General features: G+C 43.6%; 1 protein-coding gene across 3 annotated transcripts in view; it reads right to left on the bottom strand.

Annotated features, from left to right (window-relative positions):
• The window catches only part of FIP1L1 (factor interacting with PAPOLA and CPSF1), a 69,246-nt gene that overhangs the window by 4,020 nt on the left and 42,474 nt on the right, over nt 1-22,752 (bottom strand). For all 3 annotated transcript variants that reach the window (XM_073583537.1, XM_073583535.1, XM_073583536.1), the window contains 2 exons: nt 14,719-14,950; nt 5,946-6,101 (listed from right to left, as the gene is read on the bottom strand). In XM_073583537.1, coding sequence (XP_073439638.1) covers nt 5,946-6,101; nt 14,719-14,950 — 388 coding nt within the window. The remainder of the gene's footprint in view (nt 1-5,945; nt 6,102-14,718; nt 14,951-22,752) is intronic.

The raw sequence follows: 22,752 nt of genomic DNA, 5'->3' as shown, positions 1-22,752 counted from the left end.
GCCCTTGATCAAGAGATCGTCCAGATAAGGGATGATGAGGATCCCCCTGGAGCGAAGGATGGCCATGACTGTCGCCATCACCTTCGTGATAACACGGGGGGCGGAACCCAGGCCGAAGGGAAGAGCCGTGAACTGGTAGTGATTTTCCTGGATCGCAAAACGAAGATATTTCTGATGCTGTAAACAAACAGGGATGTGAAGATAGGCATCCCGTATGTCCACAGAGCAGAGAAATTCTCCAGGCTCCAATGAGGCTATCACCGACCGAAGAGACTCCATTTTGAAGTGGAGAACCTTCACGTGGCTGTTGAGCAATTTGAGGTCCAGGATCGGCCGAAAGGTACCGTCTTTCTTCGGAACTTCGAAGAGATTTGAGTAGAACCCTGAAAACCGTTCGTTTGGGGGAACGGGAACAATCACTCCGGCGGAAAGAAGGGAGGAAACGGCTTGAAAGAAACCTGGAATGTGAGACCGCTGTCTTGGAGGTCGAGACAGGAAAAAGCGTCTGTTTGGTGGGGGAAGCAAATTCGATCTTGTATCCGGATGCAATGATTTCCCTGACCCAAGTGTCGTCGACAACGGACAGCAAAGCGTCCACGAAAAAGGAAAGCCTGCCTCCAACTCTGAAAGAACTTCCAGGTGGGGGCGACCCGTCACTGGGAGGAAAACCTACCGGAACGGGCGCCTGAAGACCTGGGGTATTGACCTCTAGATCTCCAGTGGGGAGCGGGTTTTTACTGCTCTCGTTCCCTAGAGGCGGAAGGACGATCTTGCTGGGCAGATCTGTCTGTGGATGAGAAGGGACGAAAAGGCCGGAAACCTTTTCTGTTGAAAAAGCGTTTTGGTCGAGACTGGGGAAGGGAAGTGCTTTTACCACCAGTAGCATCGGATATTAATTGATCCAGCTTGGCTCCAAAGAGCCTAGAGCCATGGAAAGGCAGATTGGTAAGTGACTTTTTAGAGGTGGTATCCGCATTCCATGACTTTAGCCAAAGGACTCAGTGTACGGCTACTATGTTGCTGTTAGCCCTTGCTACGCACCCTGCCGCATCCAAGGAGGCGGCCAAAAGGTATTTACCCGCATGATTAATTTGATCTGCGATATCTGCCAACTAATCCTGAGGAGCTGCCGCTAAGATGCCCCTGCGAAGAATTTTTGCCCAAGCCGAGATGACTTTTGCCACCCAGGCAGAGGCGAAAATCGGACAGAGGGATTCGCCAGATGCCTCAAAAATTGATTTAGCTAGAGATTCTATTTGCCTGTCTGTTGGAACCTTAAGTGATGCCCCATCCGGGAGGGATAGAACCGTCTTAGAGGCTATGCGAGAGACGGGAGGATCCACTTTCAGGGGCTTTGGTCCATTTTGTGAGTAAATCTACATCAAAGGGGTACAGGACATCTAAGTACCTGCGGCCTGAGAAGCGTTGCTCAGGGTGCTCCCAATGTTTGGTTAGTGTAGTATCAAACTCTTTGTGGTTTGGAAAGGTTCAGGATGGAGGCCTAGCTCGTTTAAATGGAACTGAACATTCCTGAGGCGGGGGCTTGTCCTGCTTAATTTCCAGGGTTTGGAAGATAGAGAGGAGACTATCGACCATATCCCGTGTTTTAGATATGTTATCTGCTTCTGAACTAGATCCCGATTGGAGTTCGTCGTCTGACCTAGGGTCGTCCTCTGAAGAAGGAGAAGGACACCTGGGAGAAGCAGAAGGGCCTAGCGAACTGGAAGATGAGCCAGACAGAACGCGCTTCCTAGAAATCCTACTCAGCCTGTCCCTCTGAAGGTCGCGGTCAGGTGCGGACGACTCACCATGTGAGGCGGTCGGTGCACAGGTGGCTGGAGATAGCTGAGGCAAACGTTCTAGGACCTGGACTAGGGACTGAGAGACTTTAGTCAGATCAGAGACCGACTGAGACATTGCCACAGCCCACTCAGAGAGGAGAAGTACCCTCATCCCGGGCATCGGTGTGCTCCTGAGAGGCCGACATAGTTGAAGGACTGCAGGATGGACAGAGGGGAGACGACTGACCCGACGTCCACTTCTTTTTACAGCGTGCACAGGCGTAGTGGGTAACGGTAGGCTTGAAGGAAAGCGCCGTTGAAGGGTTGAGAATAGAATCATAGAATCGTAGAGTTGGAAGGGACCTCCTGGGCCATCTGGTCCAACCCCCTGCTCAAAGCAGGATTCGCTAAATCATCCCAGTCAGATGTCTGTCCAGCCTCTGTTTGAAGACTTCCATTGAAGGAGAACTCACCACTTCTCGTGGCAGCCTGTTCCATTCATTGATCACTCTGTCAAAGTTTTTTCTAATATCTAATCTGTGTTAAGCCTTATGGCCGCAGCAAACAGACAGGGACTGCAGAGGGGAGCCAATTTGCCATTAAGCGTCGAGCCTACCGAAATTCAGACGAGCAGCAGGACCCTGAGAGTGCTCCCCCAAGCAGCGCAGGAAGCCAGTGAAATTGCAGGAGGAAGCTGGCAGAGAACTCGGTGGGCGGGGCCTGGCGCCGGGACGTGATTGGGCAATGGCAGCGAAGGGGCGCGGTAAAAAAAAAAAAGGGGGTTGCCTTCCCTAAAAAGAGAGACATCCCGTGATAGGCTGAAATGGGCGTGTGAAAAAGCGCGCCCAGTGAGAAAAAGAGCGCGTTCAGAGAGGGAAGGAGGGAGCGCAACTGAAAACGAAAGTGAAAGTGAAGCGGTCTCCCTCCGTGCCCAAACTTGTATACTGATGCCAGCGGCGCCGCTGATTAAAAGTGAGTCTGCGCTACCCCGCTATAAAAAAAGGCCCCCCCTTATGCCTAGGTAGACCCCCGGTGACTGACCATCAGCTCCTGCCCCTGTATCAAAGGAGCGCGGCTGAGATTGTGAGGTGTGCAACTAGTGGAGGAGGAGGGGCGGGAAATTAAAAAAAAAAAATCAATTTCTGCTTCCTGAGACATGCGGGGCTAAAGGGATCGTTCAGAATCTTACCTGACGTCCCTGAAGAGGATGATCACAGGGGCCCAACGAGCATAAGGCAAGCCGCTGGGAAATGTCCTCTGTACCCGCATCCTGCAGAAGACGGCGTTAACCTCTTGTTGGATGAGGAGGATGCACTACTTGCGATCGCCGTCTTCCTCTCAGCCCTGTCCCGAGAGAGGGGTGAGGAGGGGAATTTGGCAAGGACCAGCCACCTGACCACAACCCATAGCACCAGAAGGTGATAGGGAAAAAGTCCTGCCAGCGGTACTGAGAGTTGCGATGTGGGGTACGCCACACTGCTCGCTCAGCCGCCTGATATGGGAAAGCAGGGTGAAACTTACACCCTGTTTCCCGACTTGAATCTGAAAAATAAAAGACAGAGAATTAAAATGTTCTATTAGAAAACCTAAGGGAACAAAAGTTAACTGCAGATCTGGGGAGATCCCGGTCCGCCTCCTACAGACACTAAGCCCAAACTGAGGTACTTGGTATCTGTCGGTGGGTGTATACTGCCGGGGAGGAGCCAATTTTCTTGTTTTTGCATAGTGTCAGCCTCCTAGCAGCAGCAGCATACACCCATGGTAATCTGTGTCCCCCAATAAGAAATATGCTTTAGAAACCGCAGTCTTTTTTTTATCCAAGAAAACCTGATGAAACTTATGGTAAACCTAACACAAACTGATCAAAAACACTGATGAAACAGACCTTTTTTGTGTACAAGAACGGTCACCAACATCAAAATGAGCAGTTATATTAAAATTTTCCAGAAAACTAATTCTGCTCGGCTCCTTTCTCTATACCATGCTGCCCACAGATCGGACTGCTTGTACATTCACTTTGAAGGATGGGTGCATCGGTTGTCTCTGCATCATGTGAGAATATGTTCTGCCACATTTAGGGTATTTTCACATTCAACAGATATCTGCAAGCAAGAAATCAGCTACATACATGTTCATGGATATTGGCAAGCTCCACTTATGATTAGTACAGTAGCAGAAGTTTTTGGAAAAGTCTGCTTTCTAGGAATACACAACTAGTAGAATACAAAGTGTGGACTTTGTGAAAAATCACATCCATGTAATTAACTAAAAACGTAAAGGCTTGAAAATTAAGCCTTGTGCTTTATATGTTTTTATCTAGAAAGGATGAGAAAACAAAAATGACAAAGAAAACCAGTATAAAATACAAAAGGAAGAACAATTTTCTTTACTGATTACAATCATTTTATCATGCAACTAAACAGGAAACATCAAAGAAAATGCCTTTTGGTAAGGAAGAAATCATGTAGCATTTTATAAAAAGCACAATTTTTAATGTTTATTATACCAGCAAGGACTTTTATAAAGAACCCAAGCCATTAATCAAAAGCTGACTGGGAACATACTGAAACCATTCTGAGCATAAACACCAGGTGGAAGAAACTTACTGTAGAGAGACATAAGCGCCTGCTGAGACATTACAGAGTATCCTGTGCACCGGGCCGCACAAAAAAGAGGAGAAATTGAAGTGTTCTTCTAATTTGCAAAGAATCAAACAATTCTACTTACGGTAATAAAACAAAAAAACAAACCTATCTGGGAGAATTGCTGGAAGTGATAACAAAATAGTGATGAGAAACTGGCATCAACACGTAATGGATACCAGGGCCGCTGAAATCAAACCAGTACAGCCAACATTCACCCGGGACAATTTGTTTGGAGGACTGTCAACATTTTAAAGAATGCAAGTGCATTTTCAGTGCTGAAAATTAGTCACATAATTAGGATAAAAAAAATAATGTAGAAAAACAAATTCACTTAAAAAAAAAAAAAACTTTAAAAGGAAATCTCTACGTAGCATCAGCCTTTTAAGCCATCTATATGGGCATGGGCATAGAAAGCTGAATAAAATGATACCTTGAGATCTGCAATCTGATATCTTATTCCAGAGAAATCCAGGTTTTTTTTTTATATGCTAATGAACTGCTAGATCTACGGACCGGACATAGATCTCCCTGAGAATCTGCCTCCAGAGAATATTTAAAATACGTGAGACAATCAACTGATAGTCTGCTCTCCTGATCTCACTGCAGAGCTGTGTGTGATTATACCCAACACAGTATTAACAGAGCTGAAGTATGTCTCATTACAGACCAGACACATTTGCAGCAGTTGCGTGCCATAGTGCTGGCAGCTCTGCTGCAGAGCTGGTTCTGATTATAACTAACAGTACAACAGAGCTGAACCTTGCTTCATTACAAACACTTCTAGCAGCTCTCCTCACAGTACTGTTAGCGCTGTTGCACTGCACTTCCCTCCACATTGGCTGTGTGAGACGGACGCTGAAGCACTATGAGAGGACAAATGCTGAAAATGTGTTAGTTAAAAATCACACACAGCTGTGCAGTGATATCAGGAGAGCAAAGTGCCAATCACACTGGTAACATTACTCTTCATTTAAAATAAGCTCTTGAGGAAAATTCTCAGGGGGCTCTGTGTCCAGCCCATTCTTGACAGCTCAATTACAAAAAGGAAAACTGTGGCATTCTCTGAAAAAAGACATTGGATTTTTAATAGCAAGGTATCATTCTATTCAGCTTCCTATGCCCTACATGCCTATACAGACAGCTTAGGAGGGTTTATCTTACTGACAGATTCCCTTTAAAAAGCTATACTCCTGCATCACAAAGTTCTTAAAGGTGGTTGTCAGGAGGTGAGCGACACTTTTGACATTACACACATACCTGACAGGACACGTGCATGTGTCCTATTCTAATGATATGGAAGTGAGCAGCACCAGACAACCCCTTTAATGACAATAAAAACTCAAGGTTTTTATGCTTTTAAATCCTGCCTCAACAATCATCCACTCAGACTGTTTTAGAAAGTATAGAAACTACCTCATTGCATTACATTAAGTCGTTGAAAACCTGCCTTGGACAAGAAAAGAATTGATCTTGTCCTTACTGAGCATTTTGTAGTTTTAGAAAATTAAATTGATATTACCTTCTTGATGATTTATGCCGTGAGGACTCTTCTTTTTCCCGATGCCGCCTCTCTCTGTGTCGCTCCTCCTTCTCTCTGCTAATTCTCTCCCTGTGGCGCTCATAGTTCCTCTCGCTTCTCTCGTTGTACTCTTTGTACCTGTATCGCTCTTCCTCACTGTAAAGAAAAAAAACAAAACAAAAAAAAACTCACAGTGCTGGAGTCCGTGTCACATTAACACAATGACAGATAGTTACTCAAGACCACAGAAATTTTAATGTTTGTTGTACTTAATGAAAATTATGCACAAAATGATGGTCCAGAAGAAATTGGTTAAGGACCCAAAACATTAAAAGTTGGCGGTATAGGCTGATATGTATGAGGGGGAATCCAGACATTCAAGCGACAGGTGGTGTCAGGGGAGAGGAATTTCTGCAGCTGATAGTTTTGATTCCGAGAGATACGCCGCTGCCAGAGGAACGTGCTAGAGCAGGGTTCCCCAACTCCAGTCCTCAAGGCCCACTAACAGGTCATGTTTTTAGGATTTCCTTTGTATTGCACAGGTGAAGCAATCACCACATGAGCAAATTACTAAGGAAATCCTGAAAACATGATCTGTTGGTGGGCCTTGAGGACTGGAGTTGGGGAACCCTGTGCTAGAGGCTCTTGTACAGAACACAGCAAGGTGCTCCTCTGTATGGGAGACAGAGTGATTATTCAGCCGACAGCCATCTAACGTGTATGGGGGCCTTTTTTTTTTTTTTTCATTGTTTTCCTCAACCATTGTGACAACAATTACTTATGCTCCCCCATTCCAGCGTTGCATCTCTGCCGCTTGTCAAAAACACGTCAACCTTGCTGCAGCCAATCAGTAAGGTGTGAGACCCTGCCGGTGCAGACCGCACTATCTGCTGAACTCAGATTGTCTGCAAACAGAGACCAGGCAGTGGCGAAGAGTTGGCGCTAGACAGGGGGACAGTAAGTAATACTTTTTCTTCCCTTTATAGAAACTGTAGCTATGGGAAAGCTTTCTGAAAAGGGACACCACACCCTCTAAATGCTCTGTTCCCTTGCAAACATAGGACTGAATGGTTTCAATATGGATCACATTGACGAATGAGACATACAGCAAGATGCTATCACAAGAGATGAGGACCAGATGTGATCTGTGAGGGTGTTTTGCTTCCCCAGAAGCTATCCCTTGATGTACTGATGTTCTAATCATTATAGATAAAGAGTCTTAAATTGTGCAAAAAGAGTTCAGGAAGAGATAATCGCTCTAGATCTTACTGGAAAAATAAGAATTAATAAATTATAAAAACCTGACAAAAATCCTGCCTTACATGGTCAGATATGCCAGTGTGTTGGGGAAGTGTCAACCTCTGTCTATCTATAGTCCCATTTACCTGGAGATTTCGACCTGCTCGGTACGAAGTGCAGCCATATTGGTAGTCACCTTTGAATGAGTGGCATAAAAAGTAATAAAACTGGGATAATAGCTTGAACATGCTGATAAAATGACCAATTATCAGTTTCTGATCAGCTAATTCAAGGACAGAAATCCTCATGACTGTACTGTGTTTACTGTGGTTAATTTTAACAAATGTGACTGCTAGAGAACAAAACATGCTAATATTGGTGCTCAATAGCTGTATTCCTCATCCTGGAGCATGGGAAAAATGAGGAAGATACAAACACAACATGCAAACGCTATGCACATGTTGCCCGTGGACGGATCTGTAGAGAACTGCAGAGCAACGATGGCGGTAAGTGAGCCACCATGCGGTATGTATGCTATAAGTAAGGCTTCTCCACACACGGTCATCATGGGTTGTATGAAGACCACCATTTAATAGGGCGTACTTCAGGAGAGGAATACACAAGGATGTAGGGGAAACCTGGCAGCTCCCTGTGATGAAGTATAAGAGTATAAGGGAGGAGGTAGAGCCCCTAAACGCCAACTCAGCCAAGTTCTTACACTATATGTGAAAATAAGACTCAAGGTTCTTCAGAAAACATTAAACTATGGAAGAGAAGTGTAGTGCTAGAGTAATGATAAAATGATCAGACGCCTCCTCATCTGCTACGACGAGGGTAATTAGGCATGAAACCTCCGGGCTTTCTTTGTCCATACTGACCAGAGTCTGCAGACAGCCAACGATGAGCATTGTGTGCCGAGCCTTCCTAAGCTGTCACATCCTGGAAGCTGCCTTACTGCCTACAGGGAAGATACATGTCACAGCCATACAGACTGGGAGATGCAGAGTGAAATTCTTGCTGTATAGTGACTCCTGCAGATCTGGCTCTCGATACGACTCTGTGAACGACGTAATGCTGTCTGGCTACATCAGAAGGCTCTGGCACAGGCCACATGTGCGGGCTAGCCACGTCTGCGGAGCGCACAGCACCACAACATGGTGTTTAACAAGTGCTCTGCGTCTCACACAAAGCAGAAAAGTTATGCTGAACACATCAAGCGAAACTCACTCAATTCTTTTTTTTATAGAAGTCATAGGCATTTATTCTTATACCCCTCTTTTTCAGGGCTGACACCTGTGCAATAGATGTCCCTTAACCCCAGCTAATCGAGGGTTCATATATATATAAAAAAAAAAAAAAAAAAAAAGCAGCATACGGAACACCAGGCAAATGCAAAATAATATAACCGCCATCTATAAACGGAAGTGCATCTGAAACAGCAAGGGCTTGTTCACAAGTGAAGTTTTAATCCTTTTTTTACCAGTGCCAGCAAAATTAAGATTTATCCTTCACATGGTTTTTTTTACCCCATGCATTTTTTGACTTGTGGAGATTTATGTTTTAAATGCAGCAAGTCAATTGTTTCAGCATTTTTACTGTAGTTTTTCCCCACTTAGATCAAAATGGCATAGCACCAAATTGCCTATAGAGAAGCATAAAAAAGACACCTAAAACGAGCATAATTTTCTATGCAGTCTTCTGTCCATAGCCAGCCTTTTTAATGCAGGTGAAAAAGCTAATAAAAAAAAAAAAAAAAAAAGGCTGCACGTGAAAACACCCTAAGGGTATGTGCACACACTGTGGATTCTGCTGCGGATCAGCTGCGGATTTGGCCTCTGCGGATCCGCAGCAGTTCTGCAGTGTACAGTACAATATAAGTCTATGTGATTTACAATCCGCAGTGCACATGCTGCGGTTTTTTCACTGCGGTAAAGCTGCAGATTCTGCTGCGGTTTGCCACCTATTCCATTGTCCAAGTGTCAAACCGCAGGGGAAAACCGCTGGCCAATCCGCAGGTCATTTTACCTGCGGATCTGCAGAGAAAAATTTGCAGGTGAATCCGCAGCGTGTGTACATAGCCTAAGGGTAGCTTCCCATTTGCCGTGTATGCTTACCGTATGTGCTAAGAACATTAGTGCATACGTGAAATGTATCAGAGACCCCGATTTGACTGATGGAGACAAACCATGCAATGATCTCTGGCAAATGGGCATGTAACTGCCTCTTGGCGGCCACCTTCAATGTAACCTGTCACTTGATTCTACAGGCAACATGATACCAGCCAATTATATTTTTCCCTGATATGCCATGGCATGTCAAAGAAAACAGTTTGAGACGGCGATCAGGAACCATGGGCAGAGACAAGACTAGTCCTGCACCCACGTCAGTCCATTCACCCCATCCCGGCTCCAGGTGATGACAGGTCTCTCCCTACCTACACATGTAAGACCTGTCAATCATCAGTAGAGGGATGGGGAGAATCTGGCCAGGAAGGCATTTCCCTGTAGCCTCCGATCCCTGAGTTTCAGCGAAAAATATACTTGGCTGCAATCATGTAGCCAGAATCCCATGGTTTGGGTAGCATTTATCAAGTGACAGCTTCAAGTTAAATAGACCCTCCACCCCTTAAGACCTTCTTCTGAAAGCCAGAAACCCAGCCAACCAGTCCCCTACATTGCATGGACAAGGGCGAAGAAGCCTGAAACAGCTGAATGAAAATTGAGGCCTATCCTTTTAGAGAAGACTACGGCTTGGCGTTATAGCTAGGATCATGTGGCAAGGCTCTTTAAAGGGTCTGTGTATGTGTACATATATGTGAAAATCTTTATAAATAGACTATGGGCCGGTGAATGCCATGAGTGCCTATACTGTGGCATCTGTTAGAGGTATATGTTGGAGTTCTTGACTTTAACCCAAAAGCCACTGCAAATGAAAGCGGCATAACCAGCACATCTATACGCCCAACACTAAAAATACCATGCGGCAGCTGACCTTTATTACAGAACCTTAATTCTGCACTGCAAATAAAGTCATTGATGTGGAAAATCCATGTATGCATTAGAAGAAACTAGCATACAGCCTAACCGTGAGTAAGACAAAGATGAAGGTCTCCTGCCCACATGGCTGTCTTTAATCATGGCAAGGCCTGGTTCACTCAGGAAGAACCATATGGCGGTGGTAGGAGAGAGAACCATTTACACACAGCGAAAGGGGGAAAACAAAACAAAAAAAAAAAAGCGGAGGCCTCCCGTTAGCAGCCTCAGTGTTTTCATAGCTGGCGGGAGCAGAGAGACTTGGCTTTGTCTGGAAACTATTAAGTCTGTTAGGGTTAACTCCTTGAGATCTAGGAGTAGGGAGTAGAAGCGAGCGCCCTGAATGGGTTAAGCAAAAATGCTCCTTTATGTTTTGGAACAGAATCAAGGTTTCTGTTCAACATATGTGGACAAGACTCCCAAACTCCAAAACATTCCCCCTGTAATTTGTAACACAAGACACACGCCATTTACAGGACCAGAACACAGCGACTGCGGAGAAAAACAAGAACGTTCTAATCGCTGGTGCCTATTCTGCACTTATATCCTCCGTATTTACCGGACACCGCAAACTATGGGGTCAGCGCAGGGGGAGGGGAAATACTCAGCCGAAATAAACACTGTAAGCTACCCAACATCTATCAAAGGCAACACTGACTCATAGTGCAATGTGCTGGCAGGGTCAGGGCAATGACTGCCATGTGAATGCCTCCAAAAGCCAGAACAAGGGGAGAGGGGCAGCTTAGATTTTACAGATCTATTTTTTAGATCTATTCCTTACCATACCCTTTATTTTGCTGTCCTGTTCTGGTATATCTTTATGTAAACAGAACATTACAAAAAAAATAAAGTTACATATGAAGTGGAGGATACTCAGGGTTTTTTTTACAGTACGGGGAGAAAAGTTGAAAAACCAATTTAAAGAAGGCTACATATACTTAAGTACATGTAACGTGCACCACGACAACCCCCAAAGGGGTTACCAACCATGTGAGCCTCTCAGCCCAAATACCACCATTGCTTTATTACTCCGTCACACAATAGGAACCATGTATACTGTCATGTGGCGTCTTAGGAGCCATAAAGGGCATTCTGAGTACCATCTATTAGTTGTAGCTGCACAACGGATAGAAATATTTTTTTATATATGGTTAAATCTGTCAGCATGTTTTTTCTATGTACAGCAGCATAATGTGGGGGCAGAGGTCCTGATACGAGGGATGTGTCGCTTACTAGGCTGTGTGCTGCGGTTTAAATTTTTAAAAAAAAATTAGTGTTTTATCAGCAGGAGATTATCACTACTAGACTAGGAGTCTCATGCCATGTAGTCCTCCTAATTTTTTTTTGTGTTGTTTTCAAAGACCTGTAACGTTTCCAGTTTTCTGTCGATGAGGCCATATGAGGACTTGATTTTTTCACATGGCGAATTGATTGTGTGTACACACATTTTGATCACTTTTTGGCAGTTGTGACCAAACAGTAATCTTTGGGTAATGATTTTTCTTTTTCTCTATATGGTGTTTATCATATGGTTCTGATTAATTTTATATGTTAGTAATCAGCACTTTCAAGGATGCAGCGAAACCGAATGATTTCTTTTTCAGGTCTACTTTTAAAGTTCGAAAGGGGAGGATTCAAAATGTTATTTTTTTATATTTATTTTTTTTAGTCTCCTTGCAGTACCCTGTGTTGAATGAACCTGCGATCAATTCAATCTCCACAGGTTGATCTTCACAAAAATGGTTTGATCTCCAAAGGGGTTCAAGATGGCAGTAATGGGGGGCCTTCAGAAGGTCCCCAGACTGCGAGGGTAACCCATGGATGCCCCTCAATTGTGTTGCAGGAGAAACCCTAATGGAAGCTGGTGGGTGCTAATATTGGTTACAATAGCATTTAAATGGTTAACAGCAGTGATCGAAGCTCATCTCCAGCCTCGGCTGTTAGAAACAAGATCTCCAGGATCTAGCACAGTTCTGCTCCTTTTCTCAGTGACATCAGCGCTCTGCAGACTCTCTGGGGACACACAGCACTTTGTGACACCCAGAAGTGGCTTTTACAATGTAAGTCTATAGAGTGTCAGAACCAGGCTCCATGGGATTACATTGTGAAAGAGAATTCAGAGAGTCGGAAGAGTGGCGACGTCACTGAGAAAAGGAGCAGAACTGCGCTGGACACCGGAGAAGACGGCGATAGATGAGCATATTTACACACAATACACAGTAAAACATACAGTGGCATTTAAAAGTTTGGGCACCCCTGGTCAAAATTACTGTTATTGTGACCAGTTAAGCAAGTTGAAGATGGAATGATCTCTAAAAGGGCTAAAGTTAAAGATGACACATTTTCTCTGTATTTTAGGCCAAAAAAAATTATATATTGTCATTTTTTACATTTTAGAAATTATAATAAGGAAAATAGTCAATGCAAAAGTTTAGGCACCCTGCATAGTTAGTACCTAGTAGCACTCCCTTTTAAAATATCACAGCTTGTAAACGCTTTTAGTAGCCAGCCAAAAGTCTTTCAATTCTTGTTTGATGGATTTTCAGCCATTCTTCCTTGGAAAATTCTTCCATTTCTGTGAGTTTCCTGGGTCGTCTTGCATGCACTGCTATTTTGAGGACTAGCCACAGATTTTCAATGATGATCAAATCGGGGACTGTGAGGGCCATTGAAAAACCTCTAGCTATCGCCTTTTGAGGTAGTCTATTGTGGATTTTGATGTGTGTGATCATTATCCATTTGTAGAAGCCATCCTGTTTTCAAATTCAGCTTTTTTACACATGGTGTTATGTTTGCATCAAGTATTTGTTGAAATTTCATTGACTCCATTCTTCCCTCTACCTGTGAAATGTTCCCTGTGCCATTGTCTGCAACACAACTCCAAAGCATGATTGATCCATCCCCATGCTTAATGGTTGGAGAGATGTTCTTTTCCTGAAATTCTATGCAATTTTTTCTCTGCACATACCTTTGATCACTGCGGCAAAAGAGTTTTATTTTAACTTCAACGATTCACAGGACTTGTTTCTAAAATGCATTGGGCTTGTTTATTTTTTTTTTTGCATACCTCTGATGCTAAATTTTATGGTGAGGGTACAGGAGAGGTTTTCTTCTGATTACTCTTCCATGAAGGCCATATTTGATAAGGTGTCTCTGAACAGTAGAACAATTACCACAATTCCAGAATCTGCTAAATCTTTCTGAAGGTCTTTTGCGGACAAGTGGGGGTTCTGATATGCCTTTCTAACAATCCTACAAGCAGCTCTCTCTGAAATTTTGCTTGACCTTCCAGACCTTATCTTGACCTCCACTGTTGCTGTAAACTGCTATTTCTGAATTACATATTGAACTGAGGAAAGGACAACTTGAAAACGCTTTGCTATCTTCTTATAGCCTTCTCCTGCTTTGTGGGCCTCCACCATTTTCAGAGTGTTAGGCAGCTGCTTAAAAGAACCCATGGTGGCTGTTTTTTCACACAAGGTTAGAGGAGGCTATGTGTTTCTAAACCTGTGGAATCTGCATCAGCTGGCCTTTCCTAACATTGAGGGTGAACAAGCCATATCCCTTACAGGATAATTAAGGTCTGAAACCTTGGTCAAAGTTATGTGAGCACACAAATCTCCAAAGGTGCCCTAACTTTAGCATCGGACCATTTTTCTTTCTGTAATTTTTAAAATGTGAAAAAATGACAATGTGTATTACTTTTTAGCCTAAAATACAAAACAAATGTGTCATCTTTAACTTTATATATAGGAAGGAGAGAAGTCCGGCTTTCAGGATCGCGCTGTTCCAGTCCAAAGTTCACAAGGAGTTAATCCAAGGACCAAGCAGTGATTATAACTTTCTTTTTATTCCATAAACTCTACGCGTTTCGTGTACACACTGTACACTTCCTCAGGAGCAAAGTTACCGTTAACTTTAGGCCTTTTAGAGATCATTTTATCTTCAACTTGCTTAACTGTTCACAATAACAGTAATTTTGACCAGGGGTGCCTAAACTTTTGCATGCCACTGTATATACACAGATTTATAAAAAATTATCTTCATGGGAAAGTTTCTTTAAGGCAATTGGGGGATTCTTGGAGAGGTCAAGAGAAGAGGGTCAGTGCACCATTTCACCCACTGATTTCGCATGCACTTGTCTCTCTTACAAGTGATTTGCAGATATTACTGGTTTGCCTGAAGCTAGCACTGCCTGCAAAGAAAGCTCAGGTAAGCCAGCTCTGTCAATCACCAGTGAAGGACGTGGAGATATGCAAAACTAGTGGGTGGAGCAGTGCGCTGAACCTCTTGGCCACACCCAGGGTGTATTTCCTTAAACTTCTGCGGAACAGAGGCAGTGGTTACAACACTAAAAGTGAGATTTTTTTTTTTATAGGGGCTGTATCCCCCTACAAGTCCCCGTGCTTAGTGCACACTGTCAGTGTGGTCTGACAGACCCCCTTTAAAGTGTATGAAAAACAAATCTACATTTGCCCTCATGGAATACAAGCTTTTCTCACCTGTTGTAAGCTCCCACGCTGGGACTGTGATCACGCTCTCTCTCTCTTTCTCGATCTCTCTCGCGCTCTCTCGGACGTTCACGTTCTCTGTCCCTGTCCCGCTCTCTCTCACGGTCCCTGTCCCTTTCACGATCTCTGTCCTTCTCTCTTCGAGGATAGTAGTCCCATGGTTTGGAAGTCTCTACCAACGCGGACCATGGGCCTCCAGAGCCAGGCATATGTGGAAATGATACTGTAGCAAAACACAAAAAGGACAAGATTAGCTTTACCTTCTCATTGGGGTCACAGAAAAGACAACTATTTTTTTGTGAATTAGTCCAGAGATAGAAGAAGCACAAAAAGTTCTGATGCTGAATTTCCCCTCTACAATGTGATTTTCAGGATTTTATTTTTGATGTTCTATCTCTCAATGCTAAAATTAACCTACCATTAAAATTATAGACTGTTCATGTCTTTGTCAGTGGGCAAACTTACAAAATCAGGAATGGAGCAAATGATTATTTCCTTCACTGTATCATCTAAAACCATTACCTTATTCAGTGCCTGTGCCGCATTCCAAAAATGCTTATAAAAACCACCTCCCCCTGTATACCCGCCGAAAACCTTTTGAAGTTCTCCCGCGCTGTATGTTAATCCTCTCAGTCTGGTCCGATAAGCATGGCTTCTGGCCTCGCCATCCCTCCCTCCTGCTCACCATCCTCCTTCTCTGAATGACGTGGATGAATCCTCTTGAATCTTCCACATTGCCGGGCGAAATCTTGCACCTGCGCAGAGAAATCACCGCTCACGTCTGCGCACTGTGCTTTGACCTACTGCATGCAGAGCCGAAAGCATAAGAGTGCATACGCTGGCGCATGTGCACTTATGTTTTCAGCTCTGCTCGCACTAGGGCAAAGCATAGCGCACAGGCGTAAGCTGTGATTTCTTTGCGCAGGTGCAAGATTTCGCCCAGCAATGTGGAAGACGCAGGAGGCGTCATCCAAGTGAATTAAAGAAGGAGGACGGAAGCAGCAACCGGGAGTAGGGATGGTGAGGCCAGAAGCCAAACCCATCGGACTGGAGAGAGCATTACAGAACGGGAGAACTTCAAAAGGTTTTTGGCGGGTATACAGGGGGGAGTCAGGGGGCTATATAACCATTTATGAAATTAAGCACAGGTGCCGAATAAGAAGTTTTACGTGATATATGACAAAACTGGTGACAGCTTCCCTTTAAAGTAAAGACATGGCAAAATGATGCTGTGATACAGATCAAATAGATACCTTTAGTCCAGAAATCTGCATGGCAGTGGTTCTTTACTTTTAAGTTTTGGTGTAATAAGCTTAAGGTGCATAAGGGTAGGACTGTGTGCAGGGTTTTCGGTTTCTGCCCAAGCCCCTACACCTGCCTCTGTATGACAGTGGCCCGCCACCTGTTTGAAAGCTCGCGCTGACGCCGTCCTTGCTGCGGTTCGTGCTTGCGTAGATTGATATCCAGATGATCTTCAGCAAAATGGCACCAGTGGCAGCAGAAGCGCAGACGGAGATTTTGGCTCAATTACATTTCTAAAGGCCATCATTGAACTAAGCTCTCGATCGGCACATGCACCATCACCTGCGCCATTTTGCTGTAAACAGCCAGGAGGTTAGTCTGCGCATGTGCGTGAACAGTGACTTTATAATGAAGATCATTTGGAGATCCATCCGCGCAAGCGCTGCCTGTGGAGAGGTCGGCGCCGGCGCAAACTTTCAAGCAGGAGACAGATCAAAGCAGTGACCTGTAATACAGACACCAGAGGCAGGTTCCGAAAACCGCACTGCCAGTCAAGCCCCTGCGCACGTAAAGATAATTACCTGAAAATTTCAAAATAACCACAAAGCGGATTTCTTCCCTACAGGAATCGATTTAGCCTGTATAACAGCGTCATTGTGGCCATACCTTTACTGTAACATGCAAAATTGTGCTGACAGTTTCTCTTTATGTGTTAACAAGTCAAAAAAAACAAAAAACAGCTATCACTGCCACATACGCTATCACCAGTCTACGAGATTCGGAGCTGGGTTTCGGTCAAGAGAAGTAGCGCTGAGCGGGGGCCGGGAAACTATCCAAACCTGTCCTTCCATGTAGCGTGTGATGTGTCAGATCTATGCGCGGTGTCATCCAGGGATATTAATCCTTTACACGTCCCGACCATTAGATGGTATCTATTGTATTCACACTCACAACTACCAGATGATCCGATGTGACAGCAAGGATCCAGTGTAATAAGAAGTGTGAACAGAACAGACCCATAAAACTAAACAGGAGATCTTACAGTTTATATTCAACATCAGCAGAGATTGGAGCCGCTCGGTGTATCCTCCCCGACAGTTTCCATACCCGCACCCACAATAACTCGTCTACCCATCACTAGCAGGACTAGATTTCATACACCCCATAGGATGAGCTGACCGTCAGGTCACATTACTGCCATACCATCATTCTCATGGGTCCAGCAAGCACAGATCTTACCCTTAAAAAGGTGATTTTTATTAACACATATGCATTTTTCATGTTAAATAACATTTTTGTTTCATTAGAACCTTTGCCCTGTTTGGCTTTTACAATCCATTTTCCTGCACATTCAACTTTCTTGTGTTCTGTGGTCATAAGTTAAATGAGAGTAGCTCAGAAAAACCAGGGCTGTGGAGTCGGTAAGCCAAACCTGCGACTCCGACTCCTCAATTTCCCTTACACCGACTCCGACACATATTGCTTATATTTAAGTGAAAAATGTATTGTAGTACAATGTGAACCTCAGACATTTAATCATTTTTATGATCCAATAATCAAGATGTTTAGATAGAACAGAATATATATTGGTCTACTACCCGGTTTTCATTCTTTTTGGTACAGATACGATATGGATAGACAGATATGGATAAATGGATAGATAGAACAGATTTCTAATCTGCTTTTGCTATTGAAAACATTATCTATGAGCTCAAAAACCTTTCAGGTGATACAGTTTTTTAAAAAGATGATCTGCTTTTGCAGCTGAAAAACGTATCCTCAAAAAATACAGGAAAAACGCTGTGTGTGAATGTAGCCTTAGATCAGGAATAGAACAGCCATTTATAGGACATTTCATAACTTTCCCAAACTCCTATGAAAAAATATTCAGCACATCCTGCATTGAATTACTGTACCCAATTTATTATATATTTTAGGAGTCGGAGTCGGTCTATTTTATACCAACTCCGACTCCACCAAAATGAGCACCGACTCCGACTCCACGACTCCGACTCCACAGCCCTGAGAAAAACACAGCTAAAAGGTAACGAAATCTCCAGTCTGAACAAGCTCACTGATGGATCCTCAGTTAACCCATTCTGCATCCAGCAATAAGCAGGGCAATACAGGATGTAGAAGGCAAATGCTGCAAAATGTAAAATAGGACTCAAATGCAATAACTATTTTTATCACAATCTAGAAAAGAAAAAATATGCCCTCAACAAGAACTTTAACCAGTGGGGGGTAGAAGAAGAGTGTGCTGCAGCCAAAATAGGAATTGCATTTCTACTAGTGATAAGAGAGCGTGCAAGGTGTTATCAGAACATGCTCGTGTGCTAATCGAGTATTTTCTGTGTTTGAAAAATATGCTTGAGACGCTGCGGCTGCATGTCTCGCTGCTGTTTGACATTATTGGGGGTCCAACCTCTGGTACCCCCCAAGGACCACATCACTGTAGGGACTGTCGCAAATGAATAGAAAAATATGGCTGGCATCAGTGCAGGCAAATTAGGCTGGAGTCATACTAACCTGCGCAAAATACAGTCAGTATTTTACATGCGTAATACGGATGACAGACACCTAAACAGTGCTCCGTATGTCATCCGTAATCAAGGTGTGGTCGCGTATTTTGCGCATGTCAGCATCCGTATGTAATCCGTATGGCATCCGTATGGTGAGATTTTCTCGCAGGCTTGCAAAATGGACATATAATGGAGCCCTATGACAGTTTTAATAAAGAAATGAAAGAATAGATATAAACACATAGAATGCATATATATATATATATATATATATGCATTCTATGTGTCTATATCTATTCTTTCATTTCTTTATTAAAACTGTCAGTGTGAGTTTACTGTATCGCGCACTGAATTTCCGGCTTTGCTAAAAGACACCTGGTGCGTATTTCTCGCAAGTCACACGTGTGGTCCGTGTGTAATCCGTATTTTTTGCGCAACCATAGACTTGCATTGGCGTACTACGGGCGTGGTATGCTGACAATCGCAGCATGCTGCGATTGGCACGGACCGTAGAATACGGATGAGAAATATACGGCTGGTGCGAGTGACCCCATAGAAAATCATTTGTCCGTGTCTAATGCGTGCTTTTTGCGCCTCTCACTCTCCCGTATTCCTCGCCAGTGTGACCCCGGCCTTAGACACATACTAGTGCCAGCGGGTCAAAAACAATAAACTCTTGACAATCCAAGGAAGCCAGACAAGGGGCCCACTGTGCCACTGTTAGCCCAGCGCCCATAAAGAACTGGGCCTGGTCATGAGTAACCGAGAAGTCCTCCTAATTTCCAAAGCAGCAATGTCCATAAAGCAGAATTTAACAGATTTGCTAATTCAACACATGCTGTGAGCAAATCTGAGCATTTGGCTGTCCGGGCTGCCATACTGAATGCTGCGGTGGACGTTTCCAGAGCAGATTTTAGGTTTCACCTCATAGTCCCATTCTCGGAGGATGGGGAGGGGGCTGGTGTTTTAGTATTTCCTTCTTCTGGGGCGTCCTGATATTTGTTATATTATCCTTTGTAAGTGCAGAAACAATGCGGTACGAGTGAATGGTAAAAGAAGCAGTGACCATAGAGTTAATGGGGAGAAGTTTAATATCCTATATGTGTACATCTGCCAATAGGCAAATTCCCCAAACAGGGAAAGCAGCCAGGAATAGCAAGCAGCAGCTGGATTTGCTGGCCACTAATTTCCTTCCCTTGTCATGATGTCAACAAGATGTGTGGCGTCTTTTGGGGATTTACAAGTAAAATGCAATTGTATATATATGAATCAACTTAGGAGCCTGCTTATATATTAAAGAACGGGTGCTATGGACCCCATTACCCAGGGTACATTGTTGGTGCGCTATAATAGGTATTACACACAGGGTCTGGTGGGTAGAGGAACGCCAATTATTTTAGGCATGTACCAGTAATTAGGTATTAGGACAAACTATATCAAAGGAAACAGGAAGAGGACTCCTTTTAAAAAATAGATTATTTGTGTAGAAAAGTGAGAACTACCTGCTCCACAAAGACCGTAAAATGCTAAACCCCGGGCCTAATCCTGCTGACATCTGTGCAGTGAAATTGGCCAGACTTTCGGTTATCAAGACTAAAGCCAAATTCACATATCCATGTTTCTTTTTTTTTTTTTTTTTTTACAGACAGCACATAGATGTGATTTGTGCGCTGTCCAGTCGCACCATGGACCCGTCCATTCACATATGTGATACTGGTCTGGATACACAAGCATAAAACATGCATGCAAAACTCAGACGTGGAAGTGGGGACGATTTGCTTCATTACGTTTGGGACAATTACATGAATCTTAATTTTCTTGTTGGTGGCTTAACCTCTTAACGACACGGGAATGTTTTGCTTTTTTACTCCCCTTCCAAGAGCCATAACCTTTATCTCTCCGTCAAACGAGCCACATGAGAGCATGGACAAGACAATATTAACCCCTTCACTACCAAGGGTGGTTTGCACGTTAACTACCGGGCCAATTTTTACAATTCTGACCACTGTACCTTTATGAGGTCATAACTCTGGAACGCTTCTATTGATCCCGGTGATTCTGACATTGTTTTCTCGTGACATATTGTACTTCATGTTAGTGGTAAAATTGCATTCAAATAACTTGCGTTTATTTGTGAAAAAAACGGAAATTTGGCGAAAATTTTGCGATTTTCCAACTTTGAATTTTTATGCCCTTAAATCACAGCGATACGGCACACAAAAAACTTAATACATAACATTTCCCACATGTTTACTTTACATCAGCACAGTTTTGGAACCAAAATTTTTTTTTGTTAGGAAGTTATAAGGGTTAAAAATTGACCAGCGATTTCTCATTTTTGCAACACCATTTTATTTTTAGGGACCACTTCACATTTGAAGCCACTTTGAGGGGTCTATATGATAGAAAATACCCAAAAGTGACACCATTCTAAAAACTGCACCCCTTAAGGTGCTTAAAACCACATTCAAGAAGTTTATTAACCCTTTAGGTGCGTCACAGGAATTTTTTGAATATTAAAAAAAAAATGAACATTTAACTTTTTTTCACAAAAAAAATACTTCAGGTTCAATTTTCTTTATTTTACCAAGGGTAACAGGAGAAATTGGACTGCAAGACTTATTGTGCAATTTGTCCTGAGTACGCTGATACCTGATATGTGGGGGGGAACCACTGTTTCGGCGCATGGCAGAGCTCAGAATGGAAGGAGCGCCGTTTGACTTTTTCAATGTAAAATTGGCTGGAATTCAGATCGGACGCCATGTCACGTTTGGCGAGCCCCTGATGTACCTAAACAGTGGAAACCCCCCCAAGTGACCCCATTTTGGAAACTAGACCCCCCAAGGAACTTATCTAGATATGTGGTGAGAACTTTGAACCCACAAGGGCTTCACAGAAGTTTATAACGTACAGCGGTACAATTAAAAAATCATATTTTTTCCACAAAAATGATCTTTTCACCCCCAATTTTTATTTTTCCAAGGGTAACAGGACCCTAAAAGTTATTGTGCAATTTGTCCTGAGTACGCTGATACCCCATATGTGGGTGTAAATGACTATTTGGGCGCATAGCAGAGCTCGGAAGGGAAGCAGCGCCATTTGACGTTTTTGGCTAGAATTGAGATCGGACACCATGTCGCGATTGGAAAACCCCTGATGTACCAAAACAGTGGAAACCCCCCACAAATGACACCATTTTGGAATCTAGACCCCCCAAGGAACTTATCTAGATGTGTGGTGAGAAATTTGAACCCCCAAGGGCTTCACAGAAGTTTATAACGTCCGGGCGTGAAAATAAAAAAATCGTATTTTTTCCACAAACATGATCTTTTAGTCCCCATTTTTTTATTTTCCCAAGGGTAACAGGAGAAATTGGACCCCAAAAGTTGTTGTCCAATTTGTCCTGAGTACGCTGTTACCTCATATGTGGGAGAAAATTACTGTATGGGCACACGTCGGGGCTCGGAAGGGAAGTAGTGACGTTTTGGAATACAGACTTTGATGGAATGGTCTGCGGGTGTCATGTTGCGTTTGGAGAGCCCCTGATGTACCTAAATAGTGGAAACCCCCCACAAGTGACCCCATTTTGGAAACTAGACCCCCTAATGAACTTATCTAGATGTGTGGTGAGCACTTTGAACCCCCCAGTGCTTCACAGAAGTTTATAACGACCGGGCGTGAAAATAAAAATATCGTATTTTTTCAACAAACATCATCTTTTAGTCCCCATTTTTTTATTTTCCCAAGGGTAACAGGAGAAATTGGACCCCAAAAGTTGTTGTCCAATTTGTCCTGAGTACACTGATACCTCATATGTGGGAGAAAACTACTGTATGGGCACACGTCGGGGCTCGGAAGGGAAGTAGTGACGTTTTGGAATGCAGACTTTGATGGAATGGTCTGCGGGTGTCATGTTGCGTTTGGAGAGCCCCTGATGTACCTAAACAGTGGAAACCCCCCACAAGTGACCCCATTTTGGAAACTAGACCCCCTAATGAACTTATCTAGATGTGTGGTGAGCACTTTGAACCCCCCAGTGCTTCACAGAAGTTTATAACGACCAGGCGTGAAAATAAAAATATCGTATTTTTTCAACAAACATCATCTTTTAGTCCCCATTTTTTTATTTTCCCAAGGGTAACAGGAGAAATTGGACCCCAAAAGTTGTTGTCCAATTTGTCCTGAGTACACTGATACCTCATATGTGGGAGAAAACTACTGTATGGGCACACGTCGGGGCTCGGAAGGGAAGTAGTGACGT

This window comes from Dendrobates tinctorius, unplaced genomic scaffold, assembly GCF_039654945.1.
Source record: "Dendrobates tinctorius isolate UK_male_01 unplaced genomic scaffold, ASM3965494v1 ptg000079l, whole genome shotgun sequence".
Lineage (NCBI taxonomy): Eukaryota > Metazoa > Chordata > Amphibia > Anura > Dendrobatidae > Dendrobates > Dendrobates tinctorius.
This window is presented reverse-complemented; position numbering and strand designations above follow the sequence as displayed.